We start from the raw sequence: 26,238 nt of genomic DNA on the forward strand, positions 1-26,238 counted from the left end.
GCAACAGACAAAGGTCTGATCTCCAAAATATATAAAGAACTCAAGAAACTAGACTTTAAAATGCTAATTAACCCAATTAAAAAAATGGGGCAATGAACTGAACAGAGAATTCTCAAAAGAAGAAGTTCAAATGGCCAAAAGACACTTAAGGTCATGCTCAACCTCCTTAGCGATCAGGGAAATGCAAATCAAAACAACTTTGAGATACCATCTTACACCTGTCAGAATGGCTAAAATCAAAAACACCAATGATAGCCTTTGCTGGAGAGGATGTGGAGTAAGGGGTACACTCATCCATTGCTGGTGGGAATGCAAACTTGTGCAACCAATTTGGAAAGCAGTGTGGCGGTTTCTCAGGAAATTCGGGATCAACCTACTCCAGGACCCAGCAATACCACTCTTGGGAATATACCCAAGAGAGGCCCTATCATACTACAAAAGCATTAGTTCAACTATGTTCATAGCAGCATTATTTGTAATAGCTAGAACCTGGAAACAACCTAGATGCCCTTCAATGGAAGAATGGATGAAGGGCTGGAGAGATGGCTCAGTGGTTAAGAGCAGTGTCTGCTCTTCCAAAGGTCCTGAGTTCAAATCCCGGCAACCACGTGGTGGCTCACAACCATCTGGAATGAGATCTGGTGCCCGCTTCTGGCCTGCAGACATACACAGAGACAGAATAGTGTATACATAACAAATAAATAAATATTTAAAAAAAAGAATGGATGAAGAAAGTGTGGAATATATACATATTAGAGTACTACTCAGTAGAAAATAATCTTAAACAAAACTTTGGGACAGAAAGAAAATCAATTTTAGAGTATAGCTATTAGGAAACATATACAAAAATAAAGTGTATTTTTACAAATTAAAAATAGATGAAAAATGATTGTTTAAAATAGCACCAATTTTCTTTTTTTTTTTTTTCAAAAAATTCTTTTTCCATTTGTCATTAGTAAAACTCAAATACTGGAGGCTTTTATGGACTTTCCTAACCTGTGGCAGAGTGCTAGCTTCTCATCAATGTCTGTCAGTTGCATTTTCCCCAATGGCTCTGTCAGTCTGCCACTCCTCTTTTGACATACCAGAGAGCGGAGCGCTCCTTATGGAGGACCCATACTTTAAATCACCTCCCACTATAGCTGCAGAGTGGGATCCAGATGTACACTCTCTGGATTCATCTTATATTCTTCTCATCTTACTTCTAATTCCATCGCCCATCTCCCTCCACCCTGTGTCTTCTTAACCTTTCCTGATAGCATGGGGAGAAATGGTGTACTCGCCAAGGCCTTGTGTTGGAAGAGTTTGGGAGCAGATGTGAAAAGATCTACCGGCATGTCTCAGTGTTGTACCTCGGCCACTGGTTTTGGCTCTCCATGTACCTCTGTAGTGTTCCTTCTTCTCATATCTAGAGACCAAGCCTCCCCAACATTCCACAGAAGGTCCCATCTTTCTAGTGCAGATACACACACATGCCAAATTAAATAGAGAAACAAAATTCACAGCCAGTGAAGCCTACTCCTCCATCTTTACTTTCTCCTCGATGTCCCCATAGTGGTCTAGGTAATCACCCATACCCATGCTTCCTATCTCTTCTTTCTATGTGTTCTTATTATGCATGTCTCTAAAAATATGTGCAGTATTTATATGTAAAGAAAACTACAAAAATACCAATGCCACAAAACAAACTGAATGATATACTATGCTAATTACTTGCAGGAACAATTTCCTTAAGTTATCAAGTCTACGCAAAATGAACTGTAAACTAATCGTATCCTTAAGGAAAGCACAACAGAAGTTTGTAATTGTTCTAACATTTGTGTGGAAAACTGAACAACCGATGGTAGTCGAAACAAATTAAGAAAATGCAATGTTGAAAAATTCAAAGAATTTGATTTAAGACTTGTTACCATCTGATAGTGGTTAACATATCTTGAAATATATGAATGCAGACACACGAGATCTAGAAATAGATTTGTGTTTGATTCTTTGGTTGTGGGGCTAAGAATAAAATCCAAGCACTCGCATATGCTAAGCATGCACTCTAAGGGTGGGGTAAATTCTATCCTTATAAATTTAAGTTTCAATAGAAAAAGAAGCCTTCTGATAAATAGTACAGAAAATATTGTGTATATGTGCATGACACAAGCAAATGAAACCCCATTTCTACTTTTATCCCAGGATAGACTGTAGGCCCATACATAAAACTTTTAGGACATAGCACTCCACCTTTTTTTTTCCTGTAAAACATCAAACAGTAGAATATTTAAGATTTAGTGGGCCACATATTTTTTGTGCAACTTCTCTTGGATAACCCTACGTAATCTTGTTTCTCTCATTTATGTGGCAAATAAGTGACAAAAGAAGCAAAGAAGGAGGGATTGATTTTGGTTCCCGGTTCTAGGGTACAGTCCATTATGAAGGGGAAGTCATGACAGCAAGAGCTCAGGGCAGCTGTTCTCACCGCGTTGATTTTTGGGAAGCAAAGAGATGAAAGTGCTTGGCTCATTTTCTCCTTTTCAGAGTCAGGGACCACAGCTCATGAATGGTGTCTTGCACATTTAGGATGAATCTTCTCCCCTTCATCTAATCTAAATAATGCCCTATAGTCTAGAGGCTTGGTTCTAAATCTTTTCAAGTTGATAATCAATATTAAACATTGTAAGTTATGGAAAAAGTATCCTCAGCTTATAGACAGTGGAACCACAGGTGTATAGGTCAAATTTAGCTTTCTTTCTTTTTAAATTTTTTTTTTAAATTTTATTTATTTATTATATGTACAGTATTCTCAGTATTCTGTCTGCAGGCCAGAAGAGGGCACCAGATCTCATTACAGATGGTTGTGAGCCACCATGTGGTTGCTGGGAATTGAACTCAGGACCTTTAGAAGAGCAGGAAGTGCTCTTGACAGCTGAGGCATTTCTCCAGCCCCTTAGCTTTCTTTTAAGTGAAAGCATAGGAGAAAAACCTTTCTGATCATAACCTAGACAAAAACTGTTAGATAGGGTACTAATAATCATAAAAAGGGAGACTACTAACTTGAACTTTATTAAAATAAAGTATTTTTATATCATATATCTAGGGAACTATTTGTAAGCAGAAAATATAAAAATCCATAAAACTCAACAGTCAGAAAACAACAACTACATTAAAAAGTCGAGTCAGAAAGCATTGGCATCTACTTAAACAGATATTTATATTTTACCACAAAAGACAACCAAATGATAAGCAAGTACATAGAAGAACTTCAATATAGACATCTGCAAAATATAAGTTCAAACTACAGTGAGATAGATACATGACTATAAGAATTGGCTTTCTTGAGATATCTTGATTGAGGGAGCCATTATAGAGTTAGCAGAAACCTGGCTCTAGAGACAGTCTCAGGAACCCACAAGGATGATCCCGCCTAAGTCCCTAAGCAATAGAGATGAGGGGGCCCGATATTGACTTGTCCTGTAGTCAGACTGATGACTATCTTGAATATCACCATGGAACCTTCATCCAGCAACTGATGGAGTCAAAGGCAGAGACCCACATCGGAGCACTGGACTGAACTCCCAAGGTCCAGTTAAGAGTGGAAGGAATGAGAATATGAGCTAAGAGGTCAAGACCATGATGGGTTCACCCACTGAAATAGTCTAGCTGAGCTAATGGGAGCTCACCAACTCCAGCCAGACTGGGAAGGAACAAGTATAGGACCAAACTAGTTCTTCTGAATGTGATTGGCAGTTGCATGGCTGGGGCAAACTGAGGGGACACTGGCAGTGGCATCAGGATTTATCCCTACTGCATGTACTGGCTTTTTGGGGGATCCCATTCTCTTTGGATGGGTACCTTGCTCAGCCTAGATATAGTAGGGAGGGCCTTGAACCTTCCACAAAGCAATGAGCCTCTCTGATGATTAGATCGGGGTGGGGTGGGAGGGTATGGGAGAAAGAGAGGAAGTGGGAACTTGAATTGGTATTTTTTAATCTAATAAATTAAAAAAAAAGAATTGGCTTTCTTTTCAAGAACAAGAAAACTGCCACCAAGTATGTGGAATAACTGAGTTTTTCTTAGAGCTAGTAACAATGCAAAACAGTGCAGCCACTTTGCGAGTTGTTTTACTCTCTAGTACGGAAACCAAAAGCAAGCCTAGTTTCACTCTGAAAGTTTTGTGCCAATGTATTAGAAAGGAAAGCATGCTCTTACACTCTTAAACTGCAGGCCCATTTCTAGGTATTTACAAAAGAAAACTATGAAACTTTGCATAAAAATCTGTGAGTCTACATTCATAGGCGCTTATTCATAATCAACAAGAATTGGCAACAGCCCAAATGTCCATCAAGCAACAAAGACTAACACAGTGTAATGTATTTATACAATGAAATACTTGATTTGTGGTGTTAGGAATCAAGTCCAGGACCTCGTGCATGCTAAACATACACTCTAACTGCTGACATAAATCTCAGCCCGACATGTATCTTTCAAAAATTTACAGTCAATTTCAATAGGAAAATAAATCTTTGCAACAAACAGTGCTAAAATGATTGGCTATCTGTATACACAATAAGCATAAATGAATCTCACATTCATCATATTAAGTGAACAAAGACATACTCAAGGGACAACATACTGCATGATTGCATTTATGGCATCCTGGAAATGGAAAACTTGGAAGAAATAAAGTGGAACAGTAGTTGCAAGAAAATTGACGTGTGGAAAAGGACCAACAACCGATGACAGGTGCTTCTGAGGATCGATGAATTAGTTCTAAAGCTGGATTACAGTGCCTCTTATATGGCTGTATACATTTGTCAGAGCTCATCCAAGGATTCTCTGAAGGAACAGGTTGTTTCCTTTTAAATACACTGTTTTTATTAATTCTTTAGAAATGTATACATACTATGTAGGTTTCCCACTCCTGCCTATAACGCCTTTGAGATCCATCCTTCACCTACCTCTCCATGCCTCCAAACTTCATGTCCTCTTTTAAAAAGGAAATAATCTCCTGGGTCTAACTTGTGCTGCTCCTGTGCTCATGAGCCCTCTAGAATATGAACAGCTTACCAGGGGCCACACCCTTAAAGAAAACTGACTTTCCCTTCCCCAGAAGCCATCAACTGCCAGTAACTCCTCAACTAGGGATGGTGGCACATGAGCCCCTGTCCCCTCTATACAGGAACGTCCACTGGTTTGATCCTGTCATGTCCCTAAGTGCAGCTGTCCTGGCATCTGCAGAAGACACTCATTATCTCTAGTCCTTCCTGACTCCTGGCTCTTGCAATCATTCCACTCCCTCTTCCTCAGTGTTCTCTAAGTAAAATTTAATAGACAAAATAATTTTTGACAAAGTGTAAATGATAGCAAATGCAGAGAGTGAAAAGTTTCTAATGTCAAAATATTTTAGGCAAGGTGGGGGAGAAGCTGGAGCACATTTTCAGTCATATGGCCTTGAGTTAATCAACAGGAAGATGTTGATGTTTATCTGTTTAAAAAGTATAAGTGGTTAAAAACTGTGTTTTCTTAAGAGTTGCCCAGTATAAATTACAGATAGTAAGAAGGCATAGGTTAGAACCTTTTGTGCATTTTAGAGAGTTGATACAGATGCTGAACTTGACTACTTGCCTTGTGTTAAATAAGTAACTCTTAATGGGATTTCTGTTTGGGTACTTATTTTTACTTTTCTTTCTGGAAAAATTAGTCTTATTGCATCGTATGCCATTTGGTTGATTTCACTGGAAGGCCTGCTCTTTCCTGAAAGGAAAGAGAATTGTGGATCTAGGAGAGAAGGGTGATGAGGAGAACACCAGAAGGAGGGGAGGGAGAGGAAACTGTGCTCGGATGCAATGTATGAGAGAATAAAGAAAAAGAGGGAAGCTGTTGTTTTTAACATGTAAACTTTTTTTTATAAGGTGATGTTGGATCAAATGGACAGCCTGGCCCAATAGGGCCTCCTGGGCTGCCAGGAATTGGTATTCAGGGACCACCAGGACTACCAGGAACTCCAGGGCCAATAGGCCAACCTGGTAAGATCACAGTAAATGTGCCTCTTATAGGACATGCAGCGAATATGAATGCCTTCCAGCAAAGTGATTTAAGAAGTAATTTATGCATGTATATAATTTTATAAAATTTTGAATTATAGATCACAGCATAAGAGCTAATTTAATACTTAATGTTTCTCTTCTCTGTTCACCTAAAAGCCATTTATTTCTAATAGCATAGATTGATAATTACACAGTTACCCTTGCCATATAATCATTGGACAATACAGTTTTAGAAACGTAGACCTCAAATTGTTAGCGCTGATTATTTCAGAGCAGAGTAGCTATAATGCAATAATATACAAGACTTTCATGTAGAACTTTTTCATACTATTAACACATAAAAGCCATAATTAAGGTTCCACAAGAGTGTTCTGTAAAAATATATCACAGGTATTTTGTTTCCTTTTATTTGATCCTCTCCTCCTTCTCTTTTACTCCTAGACTGGGAATAATTTTATAACTGAGAACACTAAGCTTTTTTAAAAAATTAGCTACTCAGGTTTTGTGACTATATAGCCTAGTGGTTTTGCCTACATAGAGTAGTAATTGTATGGCTTTTCTGTATTTAGACAAGAGTCTGTGTAAATTGTGGATTTTCTGTTTACTCGGGTATAGTAAGGCCCATCCTCAGGCCTGAATTTTAGTATTTCAAAATATTGTAATAGCTCATAAAGTGAAAACAAATATGAAACGTTTAACTGTTTTAAATTCACATGAACATATCAGAAGGTTGAGCACAATTCAGATGAACATGTAATTCCTTTGAACACATAGACCTTCAATGATACTGGATATGTTGTCTGTCATTGCATTAAAAATCTCAAAACAGTGGTTAACAGTATCAAATGCTCATAAAGGCTATTTTTATTCATGTACTATTTTAAAACTCGATTTGAAGGCACGATGTACCATTTTATGGCCCCTGACATGTCGTTACTGATTGAAGGTGTTAAAAAAAAAAAAAAACGGGAGGCAAGCTTTAAACAAAGGTCCTGTAAATAGTTGCTTCATCGTTCAAGGCAAAAACACTCTGCCCAACCTGAATAGCAGCGGGATCGTGAAGAAAAAAAAAGAGGATTGTTAGTTTGGGACATTACAGATGTCACCTGCTATTTCACAAAGAAAGATAAAATGAATTTATCACTTCTGTTATGTTTTATTGTTTCTTGAAAAAGTGCATGGCTGTAGAGAAGCATTTTGAATTCATACATCATAGCGGAATGAAAATAAAACATTAATAAGAATTTTAATAAAATACAAAGTGTTAATATGTACTTTTTAATTGTACCTGATAACTTGCAATTGTTTTATTTATTAAATCATCTAATAGTCTATTTCTGTGTCACTTTCTCCTTCCCTCGTCGGATAGCATATATACACATATTGATCATAAAGACTGCATAGGATCAGAACAATGCAAATTAACACATTTTAATTTACTTTCATATATTTGCCTATAATTTTTTTCTTTGACATAGACTTTATAGCTAAACTAATAGTATTCAACAGCTAATAAAAGTTAGTATAAAAATTATTCAAGCCGGGTGGTGGTGGCACACGCCTTTAATCCCAGCACTTGGGAGGCAGAGGCAGGCGGATCTCTGTGAGTTCGAGGTCAGCCTGGTCTACAAGAGCTACTTCCAGGACAGGCTCCAAAGCTACAGAGAAACTCTGTCTCGAAAAATCCAAAAAAAAAAAAAAAATTCAATACACTCTCAATATATAAATTTTCAAATCACATTTTTATTATTCATGGAACATGTATTCATTTTTAAAGTAAATTTTATTATCATCACCAAAGCAGAGTACTAACTTCACCCATTTTTAATTATCTTGATTCTTAAATGGTAAAGTGATCAGCAAAAATATTACTGTTATCTTACTAACCCTGAGTTCTAGTGCATGACTGAAACTGCCAGAAGCTTATTTATATACTTGCTTCATTTTCTAATAGAAAATTAATAAAAAATACTAAGAACTGATAGTATCATATTATTAAACAACATGTAAGACAAAGCCAAAATTAGATCCAAACAAACTCACTTATTTGGTAACTATCTAGAAGGGTCAACAAAATATGCACTAATAATTGATGCCTATTATCTTGACCCCCTCTAAATAACTATCAAATAATGTAACAGTGAAAATCTAGCTGTGTTCGGTGTGTCAGTGACAAATAATAAGATATTAACAATTTATAATGAGATAAACAATGAAGAATATGCATTCAAAGTTCTACAACAATTTAATGCTATAATGCTATTTATTGAATATCCAACCAGAAAACTGTGCTCTTATTTCATGGTTTTGGTATTTTTTGTACTTTATTAAAAAGTTAGTCAACAATGAATAATAAAAATAGTTTTGTATTTTAAATGAGTCTTCCTCATGACTCTGACAATGACTTGAAACATACCTTTTTTAAAAAGTAATTTGAGAAAACCATCTTAAAGAAATATGATTTAAAATGTTAATGCTCCATCTTTAGTCATTCTTATATGAACAATGCCAATAGAGTCTCTAATGAACTCTCTTAGGTTTATCATATGCAGATCCTATCAGTTCTTTACGAGAAAAATAACCAGATTCATTGCTTAGAAACTGCTTCAATACTTTCTCATGATAATGTTTTGTAAACCAGGCTTAAATGGAATACCAGGAGAGAAGGGAGATCCAGGACCTCCGGGGTTTGATGTTCCAGGACCCCCAGGAGACAGAGGTAGTCCAGGGCCCCCTGGAATCCCTGGCCTCATAGGACCTCCAGGATCACCCGGTCTACCAGGAAAAGCAGGTGTTCCTGGATTTCCAGGTAGTGTTTAATGATTTGTCTGACTGAGGATAAATGAAACTAATATTATTATGACTCTGACAAATAATTTTCATATTGTGTTTTACAAATTGACACTATCTATTAAGGAAGAGCGTTAAGTGTATGAATGTTGGAAACTCGGTTTCCTTGCTCTATACTCTTATTCTGTGTGACAGTACCAGTTATGTATTACTATATAATAAATGATCCAAATTGTGATTGTTTAAAGCTACTTTTCAAGCACTTTGCTCAAGATTCTGTGGGTCAGAAATCAAGGGGTTCCTTTACCAGATTATTTTCTGTAATTCATATGACTTCCACAAGAATGTCTGGAGTTGAAGAATCCAGTTCTATAATGACAGTTTTCTGATGCTTGGGTGTTTTGTAGCTCATGTGCCATCTGATCATTCACAATGCCTCTTCTCATCCTTGTAACTTCCCTCCATTGAAAGTGGCTTCCCTAAGAAAGAATTTCATGAGGCAAAACTGAGGTCCTAGGAGAGAGAGAGAGCTCAGTGGTTAAAGGCACTGACTGCTCTTCCAGAGAACTGGGGATCGATTCCCAGCATCCACATGGTAGTTCACAATTTTAACAACAGGCCTAGGGGATCCAGTACCCTCTTCTGGCCTCTGCAGAATGTGGTGCACATACATTCATCCAAAACACCCATACAATAGATAGATAGATAGATAGATAGATAGATAGATAGATAGATAGATAGATAGATATGTACTTTTTTCTTTTTTTATTGAAAAAAATTCCTGCCTCCTCCCAGCCTCCCATTTCCCTCCCCCTCCTTCCACCCCTCTCCCCCTCCCCCCACTCCTCTCCTCGTCCCTATCCAGTCCGAAGAGCAGTCAGGGTTCCCTCTTGCCCTGTGGAAAGTCCAGGGTCCTCTCCCCTCCATCCAGGTCTAGGAAGGTGAACATCCAAACTGGCTAGGCTCCCACAAAGCCAGAACATGCAGTAGGAACAAAACCCCATGCCATTGTCCTTGGCTTCTCATCAGCCCTCATTGTCCGCCATGTTCAGAGAGTCCGGTTTTATCCCATGCTTTTTCAGTCACAGTCTAGCTGGCCTTGGTGAGCTCCCAATAGATCAGCCCCACTGTCTCTGTGGATGGGTGCACCTCCAGTGGCCTGGCTTCCATATTCATGTTCTCCCTTCTTCTGCTCCTCATCGGGACTTTGGGAGCTTAGTCCGATGCTCCAGTGTGGGTCTCTGTCTCTATCTCCATCCATTGCTAAATGAAGGTTCTATGGTGATATGCAAGATATTCATCAGTATGGCTATAGGATAGGGTCATTTCAGATTCCCTATCCTTAGCTGCCCAAGGTACTAACTGGGGACATTGCCCTGGGCACCTGGGAGCCACTCTAGGTTCATGTCTCTTACCGACCCTAAAGTGGTTCCCTTAATTAAATTATGTGATTCCCTGCTCCTCTATCCAAACTTGTTTTATCCTCAACCATCCCGTTTCCCCAAGTTCCCTCCATTCTCCCCTTCTCACTTTTCTCTCCCCATCTCCCCTTAGCCCCATCCCACCCCACCCCCAAGATTCCAGTTTTTTTGCCCAGCAATCTTGTCTATTTCCCATAGCAGGGATAATGACTATATGTTTTCCTTTGGGTTCACCTTTTTATTTAGCTTCTTTAGGATCACAAATTATAGACTCAGTGACCTTTATTTATGGCTATAAAACAATTATGAGTGAGTACACCCCATGATCCTCTTTTTGGGTCTAGGTTACCTCACTCAGGATAGTGTTTCCTATTTCCATCCATTTGCTTGCAAAATTCGAGAAGTCATTGTTTTGTATGGCAGAGTAGTACTCTAATGTGTATATATTCCACACTTTCTTCATCCGTTCTTCCATTGAAGGACATCTAGGTTGTTTCCAGGTTTTGGCTATTACAAATAATGCTGCTATGAACATAGTTGAACAAATGCTTTTGTAGTATGATAGAGCATCTCTTGGGTATATTCCCAAGAGTGGTATTGCTGGGTCCAGGGGTAGGTTGATCCCAAATTTCCTGAGAAACTGCCGCACTGATTTCCAAAGTGGTTGCACAAGATTGCATTCCCACCAGCAATGGATGAGGGTACCCCTTTCTCCACAACCTTGAAAGCAAAGGCTATCATCGGTATTTTTGATTTTAGCCATTCTGACAGGTGTTAAGATGATATCTCAAAGTTGTTTTGATTTGCATTTCCCTGATCGCTAAGGAGGTTGAGCATGACCTTAAGTATCTTTTGGCCATTTGAACTTCTTCTGCTAAGAATTTTCTGTTCAGTTCAGTGCCCCATTTTTTAATTGGGTTAATTAGCATTTTAAAGTCTAGTTTCTTGAGTTCTTTATATATTTTGGAGATCAGACCTTTGTCTGTTGCAGGGTTGGTGAAGATCTTTTCCCAGTCAGTAGGTTGTCTTTTTGTCTTAGTGACAGTGTCCTTTGCTTTGCAGAAGCTTCTCAGTTTCAGTAGGTCCCATTTATTCATTGTTGCCCTTAATGTCTGTGCAGCTGGGGTTATACATAGGAAGCGATCTCCTGTGCCCATCTGTTGTAGGGTACTTCCTACTTTCTCTTCTATCAGGTTCAGTGTGTTCAGATTGATATTGAGGTCTTTGATCCATTTGGACTTGAGTTTTGTGCAAGGTGATAGATATGGGTCTAATTTCAATCTTCTACAGGTTGACATCCAGTTGTGCCAGCACCATTTGTTGAAGATGCTTTCTTTCTTCCATTGTATACTTTTAGCTCCTTTGTCGAAAATGAGGTGTTCATAGGTTTGGGGATTAAATTCCGGGTCTTCTATGCGATTCCATTGGTCGACTTCTCTGTTTTTATGCCAATACCACACTGTTTTCATTACTGTAGCTCTGTGATAGAGTTTGAAGTCAGGGATGGTAATGCCTCCAGAAGATCCTTTATTGTATAGGATTGTTTTGGCTATCCTGGGTTTTTTATTTTTCCATATAAAATTGATTATTGTCCTCTCAAGATCCGTGAAGAATTTTGATGGGACCTTGATGGGAATTGCATTGAATCTATAAATTGCCTTTGGTAGAATTGCCATTTTTACTATGTTGATCCTCCCAATCCAAGAGCAAGGGAGGTCCTTCCATTTTCTGATATCCTCATCAATTTCTTTCTTCAATGCTTTAAAGTTCTTGTCAAATAGATCTTTTACTTCCTTGGTTAGAGTTACCCCGAGATATTTTATGCTGTTTGTGGCTATTGTGAAAGGTGAAGCTTCTCTGATTTCCCTCTCTGCTTCCATATCCTTTGTGTATAAGAGGGCGACTGATTTTTTGGAGTTGATCTTGTATCCTGCCACATTACTAAAGGTATTTATCAGCTGTAAAAGTTTCTTGGTGGAGTTTTGAGGGTCACTTATGTACACTATCATATCATCTGCAAATAACGAAAGTTTAACTTCTTCCTTTCCAAGTCAAATCCCCTTGATCCCCTTATGTTGTCTTATTGCTATTGCTAGAACTTCAAGCACTATGTTGAAGAGGTATGGCGAGAGTGGGTTTCTGAGTTTAGTGTTCCTGAGTTTAGTGGGATGGCTTTGAGTTTCTCTCCGTTTAATTTGATGTTAGCTGTCGGCTTGCTGTATATAGCTTTTATTATATTTAGGTATGACCCTTGTATCCCTAGTCTCTCCAAGACTTTTATCATAAAGGGATGTTGAATTTTGTCAAATACTTTTTCAGCATCTAATGAAATGATCATATGGTTTTTTTCTTTCAGCTTATTTATATGATGGATTACATTGATAGATTTTCGTATGTTGAACCAGCCCTGCATCTCTGGGATGAAGCCTACTTGATCATAATGGATAATTTTTCTAATGTGTTCTTGGATTTGCCAGTATTTTGTTGAGGATTTTTGCGTCGATGTTCATGAGTGAGATTGGCCTATAATTCTCTTTCTTGGTTGAGTCTTTGTGTGGTTTTGGTATCAGAGTAACTATAGCTTCATAAAAGGAATTTGGCAATGACTCTTCTGTTTTTATATTGTGAAATACATTAAGGAGTATAGGTATTAGGTCTTCTTGGAAGTTCTGTTAGAATTCCGCATTGAAACCATCTGGTCCTGGGCTTTTTTTGGTAGGGATGTTTTTGATAACTGCTTCTAATTCTTCGCTACTATCAGGTCTATTTAGATTGTTCACCTGTTCCTGGTTTAACTTTGGTATATGGTATTTATCTTAAAAAGTGTCCATTTCTTTAGATTTTCTAGTTTTGTGGCATACAGTCTTTTGTAGTAAGATCTAATGATTCTCTGAATTTCCTATGTGTCTGTGGAGATAAGTGCTTTTTGGTGAGAAAAGGGAGAAAGAGCAAGATAGAGGGAGTGGACGGAGAGGGGAAGAAAGAGAGACAGAGGTGGACAGAGACAGAGGGAGAGAAAGAGAGGCTTTCTAAAGTCCAAAAACACAAAATGTACTCACTGATATTTTCCAAAGGTGCCAAAGGAGAAATAGGTATGATGGGACCTCCAGGCCCACCAGGTCCTTTGGGAATTCCTGGCAGAAGTGGTGCTCCTGGTAATAAAGGTAAGAACTGGAGTTTTGTGACAGTTATGTGTGACAAAGGAAATGAAACATTGTGTTCTACCAATACAGGTTTTGTTTTTCCTATTTTAAGACCAGCAATGCTTAGTGTTTTATTTCTTTGTGGTTTGTCAATTAAAACGTCTTGTTTTCAGTTTGATGACATACTTAATCTGTATACCTGAAACATTGTACATGCTTAGTCCCTAATCTGAGAATTAAGCTTCAGGTTTTTCTTATGGCGAGCCTTTGACGGTCATCCAAGAATTCCACACAGCAGAGAGATTATCGGACTTTTGAAATATGAATGCGCTCAAGTAATTCCTTGGCAGACATCAAGTTACACAAATATTTTTAGAGCTTAGATGTCTACCTAGTTATGAGACAAGTGACGATTTTACATGCATTAATTATGGATGGACAAATTTAGTGTTCTTTGTGGACTTTAGGTGATGATGGCATGCAAGGTGAACCAGGTCTTCGGGGCCCCGCAGGAGAAAAAGGTGCTAAAGGTGAACCTGGCCTTCCAGGTCCTCCTGGACCAATGGATCCAGATTTCCTGGGTTCAAAAGGAGAGAAGGGTGAGCCTGGATTACCAGGTAGGTGAATAGATGGATTCATAAATCCATTATTTTTGCATATGTGAAGTTAAATTGAGGAGGATCCTGGATAACAAACACAGTCCCACATGGATGCTAGCACATGCTCTTTTACCGTACTACATACCCAGTCCCTGAAATTTGACTTTACACATATTTATCCATTTATACATGTATATATGTATGTATGTATGATTGTGTGTGTCTCACTAGATGTGTAGAAGTCAAAGAACTACTTTCAGCAGTTAGTTCCCTCCATCCTCATTGTGAATTCCAGGAACTGAACTCAGGTTATTGGGCTTTTCACAAAACACCTTTACCTACTGAGCCATCTTGCTTGGCCTCTGACATTTTATTTTAAGTATCAGAGAAGTAGCTTGGAGTTACTAAACTCAACAAGTCAATTGTCAATATTCACAATTTTGGTAGTGAACATTTCATTTGATTCATGGTGTTTCATTGATTAGCTTTCTGCTTGAATATTTTCTTTGTCATTTACCTGTCATGAGCTACAGGATTTTTAAATTTTTTTATTGAAAAAATTTCTGCCTCCTTCCCGCCTCCCATTTCCCCCCCTCCCCCCACTCCTCCCCCCTCACCCCACTCTTCTTCCTCTCCCCCATTCCTTTACCCCTCCCTCTCCAGTCCAAAGAGCAGTCAGGGTCCCCTGCCCTGTGGGAAGTCCAGGGTCCTCCTCCCTCCATCCAGGTCTAGGAAGGTGAGCATCCAAACAGGCTAGGTTTCCACAAAGCCAGTTCATGCAGTAGAATCAAAACCCAGTGCCATTGTCTTTGGTTTCTCATCAGCCCTCATTGTCTGCCATGTTCAGAGAGCCCAGTTTTATCCCCTGCTTTTTCAGTCTCAGTCCAGCTGGTCTTGGTGAGCTCCCGAATAGGTTAGCCCCACTGTCTCAGTGGGTGGGTGCACCCCTCACAGTCCTGACTTCCTTGCTCATGTTCTCTCTCCTTCTGCTCCTCATTTGGACCTTGGGAGCTCAGTCCAGTGCTCCAATGTGGGTCTCTGCCTCTATCTCCATCCATCGCCAGATGAAGGTTCTATGGTGATATGTAAGATATTCATCAAGATGTGGGGAACTGGGGAGATGGCTCAGTGAATTGAGGATTTGTTACACAAGCATGAAACTGAATTTAAATCCCCAGAACCCACATAAAAGTAAAGCAGGCACATACTTGTAATCCTAGTACTTTTGAGGCAGAAATAGGAGAACTCTGGGAAGACCTTTGAGTTCAGTGAGAGACCTGTCCTCAATAAACAAAATTTCAACTCTGGGCCTCTATATGCACATGCAAACAGAAATGTGCGAACAAACATACAAACATGTAGATACACACATATACATATACACACATACATACATAATGTACTCATAAGTAAAATAGACTTAAATAACTACTTTCAGGATTTCCAGAAGTACCACAGGAGTACAGGAGAGAAGTCACTATACTTTGGAACAGCATTTGGTATTCATTTCCTCTACCTTTTTGTTTGTAATCTCTAATTGTTTATGGCAGTTTTTCACCTCCTGCTTGAGGTCTTCTATTATTTTCATATAATTCACTTTTGAGTCGATTTCTTCTAATTCTTCTGGAGTAGGGTGTACAATTCTTCTTATTTCGGGATCCCTTGGTTCTGGTGAAGTCATGTTGCCTTTCAGGTTGTTGGAGGAAGTCTTGCATTGGCGCCTTCCCATCTCCTCCTTCAAATGGAGCCAGGAGAGGCCTGGTGTCTTGGTCCAGACTTTGCTGTGAATGAGTCTCTGGGTGTATCTTTTCAGTGTAGAAGCAGGGACCGTCCCGTTGAGCTGAAACTCCTCAGCAACCAAACATGGACTACCGTCCAGATGGAACTCCTCAGGACCGCTCTGGGTGGGTTGTGGATGCAAGCCTGATGTCTCTCCTGGTGCGGGGTTCAGATCTCCTTGCTGCTTGGGTGACTTGTAATCAAAGGACCTACCTAGCTCGCTGCAGGCAGGCTAGCAGGGACAAAGGAGCTAGCACCCTCCCGTTTGCCCTGCCGATTCGGATTCGGTCCTAGAGGCCGAACAGGCTGGGCTGGGAGATGTTATGTGGTCAAAGAGGGAAGGGAGTCAGACGGAGGTGGGGAGGGTTGTGGATGCACGCTGGGTGGGATAGGAAGAGAGAAGGTATCGGGCAGAGTAGCCCCTGAGGATGACCAGGAAGTGTAGGAGGGGTGTCTGAGTTCCCTGTCCCGGGCTGCTGCCAAGGTCAGAAACTCACTCACCCCAGTGATGTCTCTCCTGGTGCCTGGACCGGAACTCCTTGCTGCTAGGTGTCTCGTAAACAAAGGCCAGCATTTGGTATTTAGAAAATGTGGTGTTCTTTTTTATTTTTTCCCCTTGAGACCAAATGAAGCTGAATAGTATAATGTTGTACATAACAGGTTTTAAATTGTAACACTATTCATTTCTTTTTATAGGAAAACAACATGGCTCATCAAAACTATCACAAAACATATACATATATTAATATCAGGCACCTATAGCAAAGAACCATATTTTTTTGAAAAAGAACTAAACTTTTAAACATTATGAAACCTTAAAATTAGTCATTCATTTGTAGCTGTTAGTACCTTTGCAGTTCTTTTTCTGTTCTATTAATGTCGTCAACTGTGCATGTGTGTGTGTAAACAAGTATTAGCTCCTCATTGAGCATGATGAAAATTTTCCTTCAAAATGATCTCTTATACTGGAGCTTTTCATAAAGTACCTAAAGAGGCAGGGATATATACATTTTAGGATGACGAAAATGAAATGTCTTTCCTGGGTATTTTTTCTTTTAACAATCAGTTTTTGATTGATTGATTGGCGGACTGGTATGTATGCACAAGCATAGGATGCAGTTCCCATGCAAATGTCAGAGGACAACTTCTAGTAGTGAGTTCTCCTGCTCCACTATGTGGGCTCTGGAGGATGAACTCAGGTCTTCAGGCTTGGTGGCTTGTTCCATTATCCTCTGAGTAAGCTTACCAGTTTCTGGAGTTATTATTTGATGAGGCTTCTTTTATTTTTTAGCCATGTTTTCTGAATTATAGGAGTGGAAAAATATACTTGACTTCTACTGTAGGATTACTAATGATAAAATACTTTGAGATAGTTAGGAACAAAGAGAAGTTGGCTCTTTTGGCTAATCTGAATGTCTTGGTGGGAGATAGTAAAAACTGGAGAAACTAATAGTCCATAGTACATGAGGTTATCACCAATTTGATACTGCTGCTGTTGCTACTGGTAGGCAGGGCTGGGCATTGAACATTATTTTGTTGTTGTTCTGGTTTGAAGTGCCGGGGATCAAACTCAATGATAGGCAAGTTCTCACTGAGCTACACTCCCCATCACTCTCCAGGGGCATCTTGATAATCCATGATCCATATCTGCATCATGCTAGCAGAAAAGATGCTGCACAACTGCCACTGCCAGATCTAAGAAAGTTTGTTAAATTATTGCCAAAATGAAAGCAGACTCCCTGCAGAGCATCCTTACCCTCCCAAGTGCTGTGTAAGAGATGGTTTCTTTCCATCTTTCCTTCCCTAGGTATTGTATCTTGAAGTTGATTTCTGCTGCATTTTTTTTGGTCATCTTTTCATTCTCATTTGTCCTAGGAATTTTGTCTTCTTGATTTGGGAAATCAAGTAGATTATCAGAAAAATGAGCCTTTGTCACAGAGAACAGAATTAGAGAAATGGTTCAAGTGCAGCAATCCCCCAACACACACACACACAGAGGGAGAGAGAAGGAGAATATGCCAGTTTCTCCTTTTCCCTTACATACAGTTCAACATTTAAGCAGGTTTTTTTTTTTTTTTTTTGGTAAATCCGTTTAATTTGTTAGTAAGATTCAGCCTAACTTATTTTTATGCTTATCATTGAAAGGTGTTCCTGGACTTTCAGGACCAAAAGGCTACCAGGGTTTGCCTGGTGACCCAGGGCAACCTGGACTGACTGGACAACCCGGATCGCCAGGACTACCAGGTATGTAAGATAGAACCATTGTGGCATTTGGATAGCTGATGGTGATCTTTGGAAAAGTAACTGTGACCTCCTCATGTTCAGTGATGGTTTGGATCTGGTTGGGCTTGACAAAATTGTTGACATTTAGCCAAAGTTTCAAGAAGGAGGGAGAATATGAGCAAAGAAGTAAGGACCACGAGAGGTGCACCCTCCCACGGAGACAGTGTGAGCTCACCAAGGCCAGCTGGACTGCGACTGAAAAAGCATGGGATAAAACCGGACTCTCTGAATATGGCGGACAATGAGGGCTGCTGAGAAGCCAAGGACAATGACACTGGGTTTTGATCCTACTTCATGTTCTGGCTTTGTGGGAGCCTAGCCAGTTTGGATGTTCACCTTCCTAGACCAGGATGGAGGGGGGAGGACTTTGGACTTTCCACAGGGCAGGGAACCCTGACTGCCCTCCAGACTGGAGAGGGAGGGGGAGAAGAGAGGGGGGGGGGGGGGAGGGGAGTGAGGAGGGGGGAAAAGGGAGACGGGGAGGGAAATGGGGGGAGGGGAGGAGGCGGAAATTTTTTTTTCAATAAAAAATTATATTAAAAAATATATAGGAGATTTTAGTTTGCTTATTCAGAGTCATAGTTTGCTCAGAGCAGAATATATGTAGAACTGTGATTCAAGTAATGTGCTGTACTTTACTATTGACACACCAGCATATAAATAAGACAATTATCTGGTTGGAGCCTGAATAAAATCACCTGTTTTAGTTGTTGTTCTTTGTTTGTTTGTTGCCATCAGACAAGTCAGTCATTCTGCAATGTAAAATAATGCTTGAAATTTTTGATTTTTAAAATTTCTGAGGACCGAAGTTCCCAAGGCCTCCTTGTAGTTTTTTTTTTCTGCAGAAACGCTCTTACAGTGACCAGTTCGCCTCAGTATTAGCTCACTTCTCAAAACTTTCAGCTGTTTGATTTTAGTTCAGCTCCTAAGAAGAAAATGCAGCTGGTCTTTGTCCTCTCAGAAGAGCCCTGAAGGTCAATCATTTGCCATCAAATCCATACCACATTATCGTGATGGATTTGGAAAGATAAATTTTCTCCTGGTTTCTTCCCAACATCTTCTGCATTCCCTTAAGCTGAAAGTCACCTGTGAAAGAAAAAAAAAACGACATATATGGTGGCACTGGCAAACATGTAGGTGACATCACGTAGCTCAAGCACCTGTGATGCTCTAACAAAAATCCTCAATCCAGGTCAATCCTGCATCTCTCCAGCAAACCACCAATCCTTATCTTTCTCTGGCCTAATGAGAGAGGGGCTCTGTTATGACAGGGATCCATGACTGACACTTTATTAAACATTTTTTATATTAAATTTGTCTGGGAGAGTCCCTAAATGTTAGTTATTGATATGCAACAAATAGAACATGAAACGCATGGACTTGTTTTAGGAGAAGAACAAAGTGCTCAGGTAAAGTTACCTTTATTTCTATGAAGTTGAATGTAAAGACCTGTATTAGCTTAATTATATCCCACTATGTTACTAACAAGACTTCTGGAAAACTCCCTGACTATTTCACACTGAATTGTATCTGTGGACTTTAATACAATGAAACTTGTTCTTCCAGTCCCATGATGCCATTTCGTTGTTTACATTACATTTCTAGGTCCCAAGGGTGACCCTGGTCTCCCTGGTCCACCGGGACTTACAGGGCCTCCTGGACTTAAAGGAAACATTGGTGACATGGGTTTTCCTGGTGAGTGATGGAGAGTCATAGTCATTTTGTCCTATTAATATTCGCTATCTTCTTTCCTTTGAGACAGGGTCTCATGTACCACAGGCTGTCATCAAACTTGCTGCATAGCTGGGAATGATCTTGAACTTCTAGTCCTCCTGTATCTTCCCCCGAAATACTGGGATTATAAGTACTTGACAACATGCAATGTTTATAATGTATTAAAGATTGAACAGCTTTATGCATAGGAGGCAAACACTCTACCAACTGACCCCTGACCCAACCCTCATTTTTATCTTTTTTTTTTAATCAGAAAAGATTAAGTAGAAAGTCTGGGTATGTATCAAAGTGATAGTATGTAAAGCGGGCTGGGATTCCTCAGGAGATGGGAGAGCAGGCAGCTAATGTTGATAGAATAAGAGTAAGACACTCTAAAATAACCAATGAATAGAACTCTCACTACAAAAATGTAAAAGTGACTTAATAAGGGACAGAATTTGAAGAAATGAAAAAGTTAGAATTCACAGACATACCTATTCTCCAGCTTCTTCCCTTCCATTAAAATTTCTTTAGAAATAGGTTGTTATATAAACCTGTGCATGAAACTCACTATATATACCCAGTTTGCACAAGTTTTTAAAAAGATCTTTTTGCTAAATCACATTCGTCTTAGGTTTGCTGTGAATAAAGACTATTTTATTAAATATTTTACATTACATATTTTCAACAGGCCCTCAAGGTGTGGATGGGCCCCCTGGACCTCCTGGAGTTCCTGGACAACCTGGCTCTCCTGGGTTACCTGGCCAGAAAGGAAGTAAAGGAGATCCAGGTGTTTCAGGCATTGGTCTTCCGGGTCTTCCTGGTCCAAAGGTAATGCTATTCTGGTCATGTGTCTGAGAAGTTGTAGCTTTTCTTGAACTGTGCTTGTTTCTGATTCTTTACTAAACAAACTCCAGAAAGACAAGGCATATTCTGAGCAAAGAATTGTTACTTCAATCTTATCGTAGGTTGTGAAGTCAAGCTGGTAACAGGAATGTATTATCTAGGAGCCTAGCATAGGTTTTATTCCTAAGTAAAATGGGAAACAAACAGAAAGAATATCATAATTGTACATTATCCATTTTAAAATTAAACCTCTTGATTTCAAAATAGTATGCAGAATAGTTATGCTAGTATTTACCTATAGACATAGTGTTGGCTTGATTCAGGCTGGTGGCAATGGAAGCGGTAAGAAACAGTCTAATGATAAACGTAGTTCAAAAGTCAAATCAGAAAGATTTGCTTTGGGGGCTGGAGAGATGGCTCAGCAGTTAAGATCACTGGCTGTTCTTCCAGAGGTCCTGAGTTCAATTCCCAGCAACCACATGGTGGCTCACAACCATCCATATAATGAGATCTGGTGCCCTCTTCTGCCCTGCAGGTGTATAGGCAGACACTGTATACATAATAAATAAACATTTTTTTTTAAAAAAAAGAAAGATTTGCTTATGAAATCTGAGAGAAAGGAGGTATCAAGGCTGACTCTGAAGTTTTTGGTTTTGAAATCATGGAGGATAGGAAAGCTTTTGTAAAAAACAAGTTTGGAGAAAAATATGAAGAATGTAGTTTAACAACTGCTATATTTTCTTGCTAAAATGGGAAAGTCATCATAAGACGTAGGGATGATAGAGAGGACTGGAGGCCTGAGTGCAAGCCTTCAAAAACGGCCTGCTACTTAGGAAACTCTGTAGACCTGGGAGTACAATTCAGTACCTTTTTTCTCAGACAAATTTCCAATTGACTCAATCTCATCGTAAGAAATTCTGTTTCTTACTCACTGATTTAGAATTGTTTATTAAACTTCTTAAATTTGTTTGTGTGTTTTTTTATAATGGACTAATTTCAACATATAGTAAAGTGAAAACCACCCCTATAAACCATGTCTGAATTTATAATTGAATTTATCAGCAAACGGTTTGAATTGGGAGTTATCTATGGTGTTCTTAAAGCAAGACTATTTTTAGCTTCTTTTATATGTGGCTTATAAGTATACTTCAGTAAGATAACCATACGCACAAGAATGAAGATGACAGAAATTTTACTAGAAAGCCCTAACAGTCCAATTCAAAAATAAGTAACAGCCTTGAGTAAACCCTTCTCTAAAACTCATATACAAATAACCAGTAAATACATAAAAAGACATTCCACATCACTAGTCAATACAGAAATGCAAATCAATTACACAATGGGATAATACTTTGTACCCATTAGGCAGATTCCATTAAAAACTATCAAACAGGGCCTTGAGATACAGCTTGGCTGGTAGAATACTTCCCTAACACTTGTGAATGCCTGGATTTCATCTTCAGCATTAACTAGGCATGATGGCACATACCTTATTTATTTATTTATTTATTTATTTATTTATTTATTTATTTAAGATTTCTGTCTCCTCCCCGCCACCACCTCCCATTCCCTCCCCCAATTAACTCCCCCTCCCTCATCAGTCAGAAGAGCAGTCAGGGTTCCCTGCCCTGTGGGGAGTCCAAGGACCTCCCACCTCCTTTCAGGCCTAGTAAGGTGAACATCCAAAGAGCCTAGGCTCCCACAAAGCCAGTACGTGCAATAGGATCGAAACCCAGTGCCATTGTTCTTGACCACAAAGAGAGGCACATACCTTATTAATAATAATAATGAAAGATAGTCATCTCATCATTCATATTAATTCAAATTTATATTGCGGTGAGATACCACTTCCTACTCAGTAAAGTAGCCACTTCCAAGAAGCTTGGAAAGGATGTAATGAAACTGGAAGCCTTACATGTTGCTGGTGGGAAAGTAAATTGATAGATACAGCTGCAATGAAAAGACATTTCATGATGCCCCAAAAGTTATAACTGTCATATAACCTGGAAGTCTCACTTCTGTGTATACACCCAAAGAAGTGAGTTTGGATCTCGTCACAGACACTAGTACTTGTATGTGAATGTTCACAGCATCATTATTTATAATGGTAACAGTTTGGAACAAATCAAAATGTCTATCGGTGGGTGAATGGCTAAACAAATCATGCTTTATCCATACGATAGAATAGGATATGATAATTAATAGGAAGAAAGCCCTGATATAACCTAGATGATTTTCCAAAATTAACCCTAAGTACAATAAGCCAGATCCAAGATACCATATTACATGATTTTATTTATATAAAATGTCCAGAATAGGCGAACTGGCATAAACAGGAGAACGAAGTGTAGTTGGAGCCCGGGGTGAGAAAAGGAATGCACTGTTAACAAGTGCAGGTGGGTTTTGTGCGTGGAGGATTAAATTTTCTAAGATTGTATTTTGATGATGGTTGTCCAATTCTGTGCATGTACTAAGAACACTGATCTGAATGGCTTGTGTGATATGTAAATGATTTCAATAAGTTATACATAAATACTTTGTACTCTGCGGTGGGAAATCTAATACAAGTTTTCTACCTATAAACATAATGTTTTCACTTGTCTTGAAGGTAATTTTTTTAAATTTCTGGATGCTTTAAGTTCTAGAATCCTTATATTTGATGAACAAATGGATATTTGTTTCCTTGCACTTGGTTTTGAAGATATTTAAAATAATTGTAGACCTACATATAATGCAGCAATAATATGACATAGTTTAATGTTATAAGTCATATTTTCTTTGATGTTTTTGTGACAATTTGAGCCACTTTTGTCTATGCTAGCCTGGTATTTGGAGCAATATTCTTACTAATATTTTCTTAGCTAATTAAAAGATAATATTGAATTCATCATCTTAAGTATAATGCCATGTTTTTGCTGTGTTGATCACCTTCCACATACATGTATTAACCCCTTTGTGGCCCTGTTTGGCCTGGCCAAGCAGCCTGTTACTATTATTTATCAGTTTTCCCTATTAACTAGATATTTCCTAGTTGAGAGAGCTAGATACATAGGAAACCTGAAGAATGAATTGTATAATCTTTCTCGCTTATTATGATAAAATGTCAGTGTTGTTCAGTGTGTTCAGACTTCATTTAAGCATGACGAGTAAGTTCCAGCAATCTGTGGTATATAACACAGTGCGTGTGGTTGACATTACCATTCATCTGAAAAGGTTCAGAAAATTCATTTTACATTATATGCTATGCCAATTTTGTTTGTTTGTTGGGTTGAGTTTTGTTTTGGTTTGTTTTTTTATATGCATTTTTACTTTGTCGCTCAGACTGTCCTGAAACTCACCTCGTGGCCCAGGGTGGCCTTGACCTCTGTAGCTCATTTCCTTAGCTCTCCCACTGCTGGAATTATAAGCATGCATCACTACACCTGCTCTTTTAACCGTGTTGTTGACACACACACACACATAAAACACACACAACGCACACACATACATGAGAAGGAGGAGAAGGAAAATATTGGAGGTAACATGGTTTGGATTAGAGTTACATCTTTTTATCCAAACTCATCAACATGTATGCATTTAATATGTACAAATTTTGCCTTAATAATATCTAAAGTTTGCCAAAAATACTGTTCAGCCACTTTTTGTTATTTTGTTTTATCTTTTGATTGATAATTCTATTCGTGTATATTTATGAGGTACATTTAATTTATTTATACAGTGGGTAGATAGCTCCCCTTAAATTTCTGTGACTTTTATTGTTTAAGAATTTCATGTATGCATATATTTTTATTAAATTCACTCCACTATTTCCTGTCAATTTCATCTGTTATTTAAAAATTAATACTGAGTTTATTTAGTGTGCTTTTTGTATGGACAAAGTGCCATATAGCAGAGTCTCAGGTGCTGCATCCCTAAAGAAAGCTGACTCTCCCTCTCCCAGAGGCCATGAATTGCCAATAGCTCATTTGCATAGGATGGGATGTCATGCTCACTGCCCACATTCCTGGCTGGGATTTTGTCTGGCCTGGTCTTATATAGATCTTGCATGTGATGTCCCAAATGCTAAAGTTTATGTGGACAACTGGGTCCAGAAAGCAATGTTAAATTCCTGGTTACTTTTAGCTCTTTTTGAGAAACGTGGAGCTTATTATTTATTATATTCATGAAGCCTTGGTATGAAATATGTAAATATATTTTATCTATCTCCGATAAAACCATACTTAGTTAACTAAACCCTCTGCTTGTCTCTTCTGTTTATTTTCTTTCTTTTTAAATAATTTTTTAATACTTATTTATTATGTACAGTGTTCTGTAATGTGTGTCTTCAGGCCAGAAGAGAGTACCAGATCTCATTATAGATGGTTGTGAGCCACCATGTGCTTGCTGGGAATGGAACTCAGAACCTCTGGAAGAGCAGCCAGTGCTCCTAACCTCTGAGTCATCTCTCCAGCCCTCATCTGTTTATTTTATATAATCTCTGGTAACCAGCATTTTACTCCTAACTGCTCTGAGAAGTACTTATCTTTCTCTGCTCTTTTTCACTGAGCATAAGGTGCCCTGGGTCCATCCACATTGTCATAGGTAACATAATTTCATGCAGTTTTGGAGCTTACTATTTGTCTAGTGAACCACATTTTCTTTACCCACATATCTGTTGCCGGACTCTAAATAGGTTCTACATCCTGGCTATTTTGAACAGTGCTACAGTAAGCATAGGAGTGAAGGTCTCTTTGTGACACAGTGATTTTGTTTTCTATGGTCATATAACTACAAGTGGACATGTTGGATAGCAAAGAAGCCCTGTTTTAAAATGTTCAATTAGTTAACTTTCTTTGTCTAAAGTAGAACTAGAACATTTCTTTGTAGTATCCTTCATCCCCATGTGTAGATTGGGTTATAAAATGAATCATCATATAGGGACTACAACTTCCAGCTTATGGGCTGCCATTTTATGTTTAATGTTGCTACTCAGCAGAATATGGGGATTTTCCTATCCAATCAAACATTTTCAGGTCATTGTTTTTATTTATTTTTTTTTTTTTACCAGTAGCATTGCTTCTTCAATTTTACAGTTTCAAGCAGGAAGGCAAAGATTAGCTTTTCCATTTACTTTGATGCAGTTTATAAAATAAGACAAACTACAAATATATTTTGGGGCTTATAGGTTGTAGCATGAAAGATAAGATGCTAATATTGTTAAGATACAATAAAGTCTGACTATTACCAAAATACTTAGCTTGCCAATTTGAATTTTAGCAACAGAACAGATACTAAATGGTGTTTCTAGTCTACATGGTGTGGGTGATACAACACAGTGACCTTACAGTCAATTCTAGTATCAGTCTTGTTAAAAAGAAAAAAATGTACTGTGTTTGCAAGATAGTTGCTCAGGGGTAAATTTGGCTCCTTTTGGTTTGATATGCTTCATTTTCAAGAATCTTATCAAAGTTGAGTATGGAATAAATGCAAATATTTGAAACTTCCCTGTATTCAAGTCACTCCTAGCTTTGCTAAAAGTGCAAATAGACTTGAATTTTGCATTCTTGTGGTGATGCATGAGATTCCTGGTCTGATCTTTTGATTTTTCTGAATCAAAAGATTTGTCTAAATTCTCTCCTCTTTACGGTTTGTC

General features: G+C 38.6%; 1 protein-coding gene across 1 annotated transcript in view; it reads left to right on the forward strand.

Annotated features, from left to right (window-relative positions):
- Positions 1 to 26,238, forward strand: part of Col4a5 (collagen type IV alpha 5 chain) — a 203,090-nt gene that overhangs the window by 132,117 nt on the left and 44,735 nt on the right. Inside the window, exons 30-36 of the mRNA XM_050123992.1 lie at positions 5,898 to 6,011; positions 8,674 to 8,841; positions 13,318 to 13,407; positions 13,854 to 14,003; positions 17,910 to 18,008; positions 19,653 to 19,742; positions 20,452 to 20,591. Of these exons, the coding sequence (XP_049979949.1) occupies positions 5,898 to 6,011; positions 8,674 to 8,841; positions 13,318 to 13,407; positions 13,854 to 14,003; positions 17,910 to 18,008; positions 19,653 to 19,742; positions 20,452 to 20,591 (851 nt within the window). The remainder of the gene's footprint in view (positions 1 to 5,897; positions 6,012 to 8,673; positions 8,842 to 13,317; positions 13,408 to 13,853; positions 14,004 to 17,909; positions 18,009 to 19,652; positions 19,743 to 20,451; positions 20,592 to 26,238) is intronic.

The sequence above is a fragment of the Alexandromys fortis genome, unplaced genomic scaffold (genome assembly GCF_014885135.2).
Source record: "Alexandromys fortis isolate MF-2015 unplaced genomic scaffold, M_Fortis_MF-2015_v1.1 scaffold_195, whole genome shotgun sequence".
NCBI lineage: Eukaryota > Metazoa > Chordata > Mammalia > Rodentia > Cricetidae > Alexandromys > Alexandromys fortis.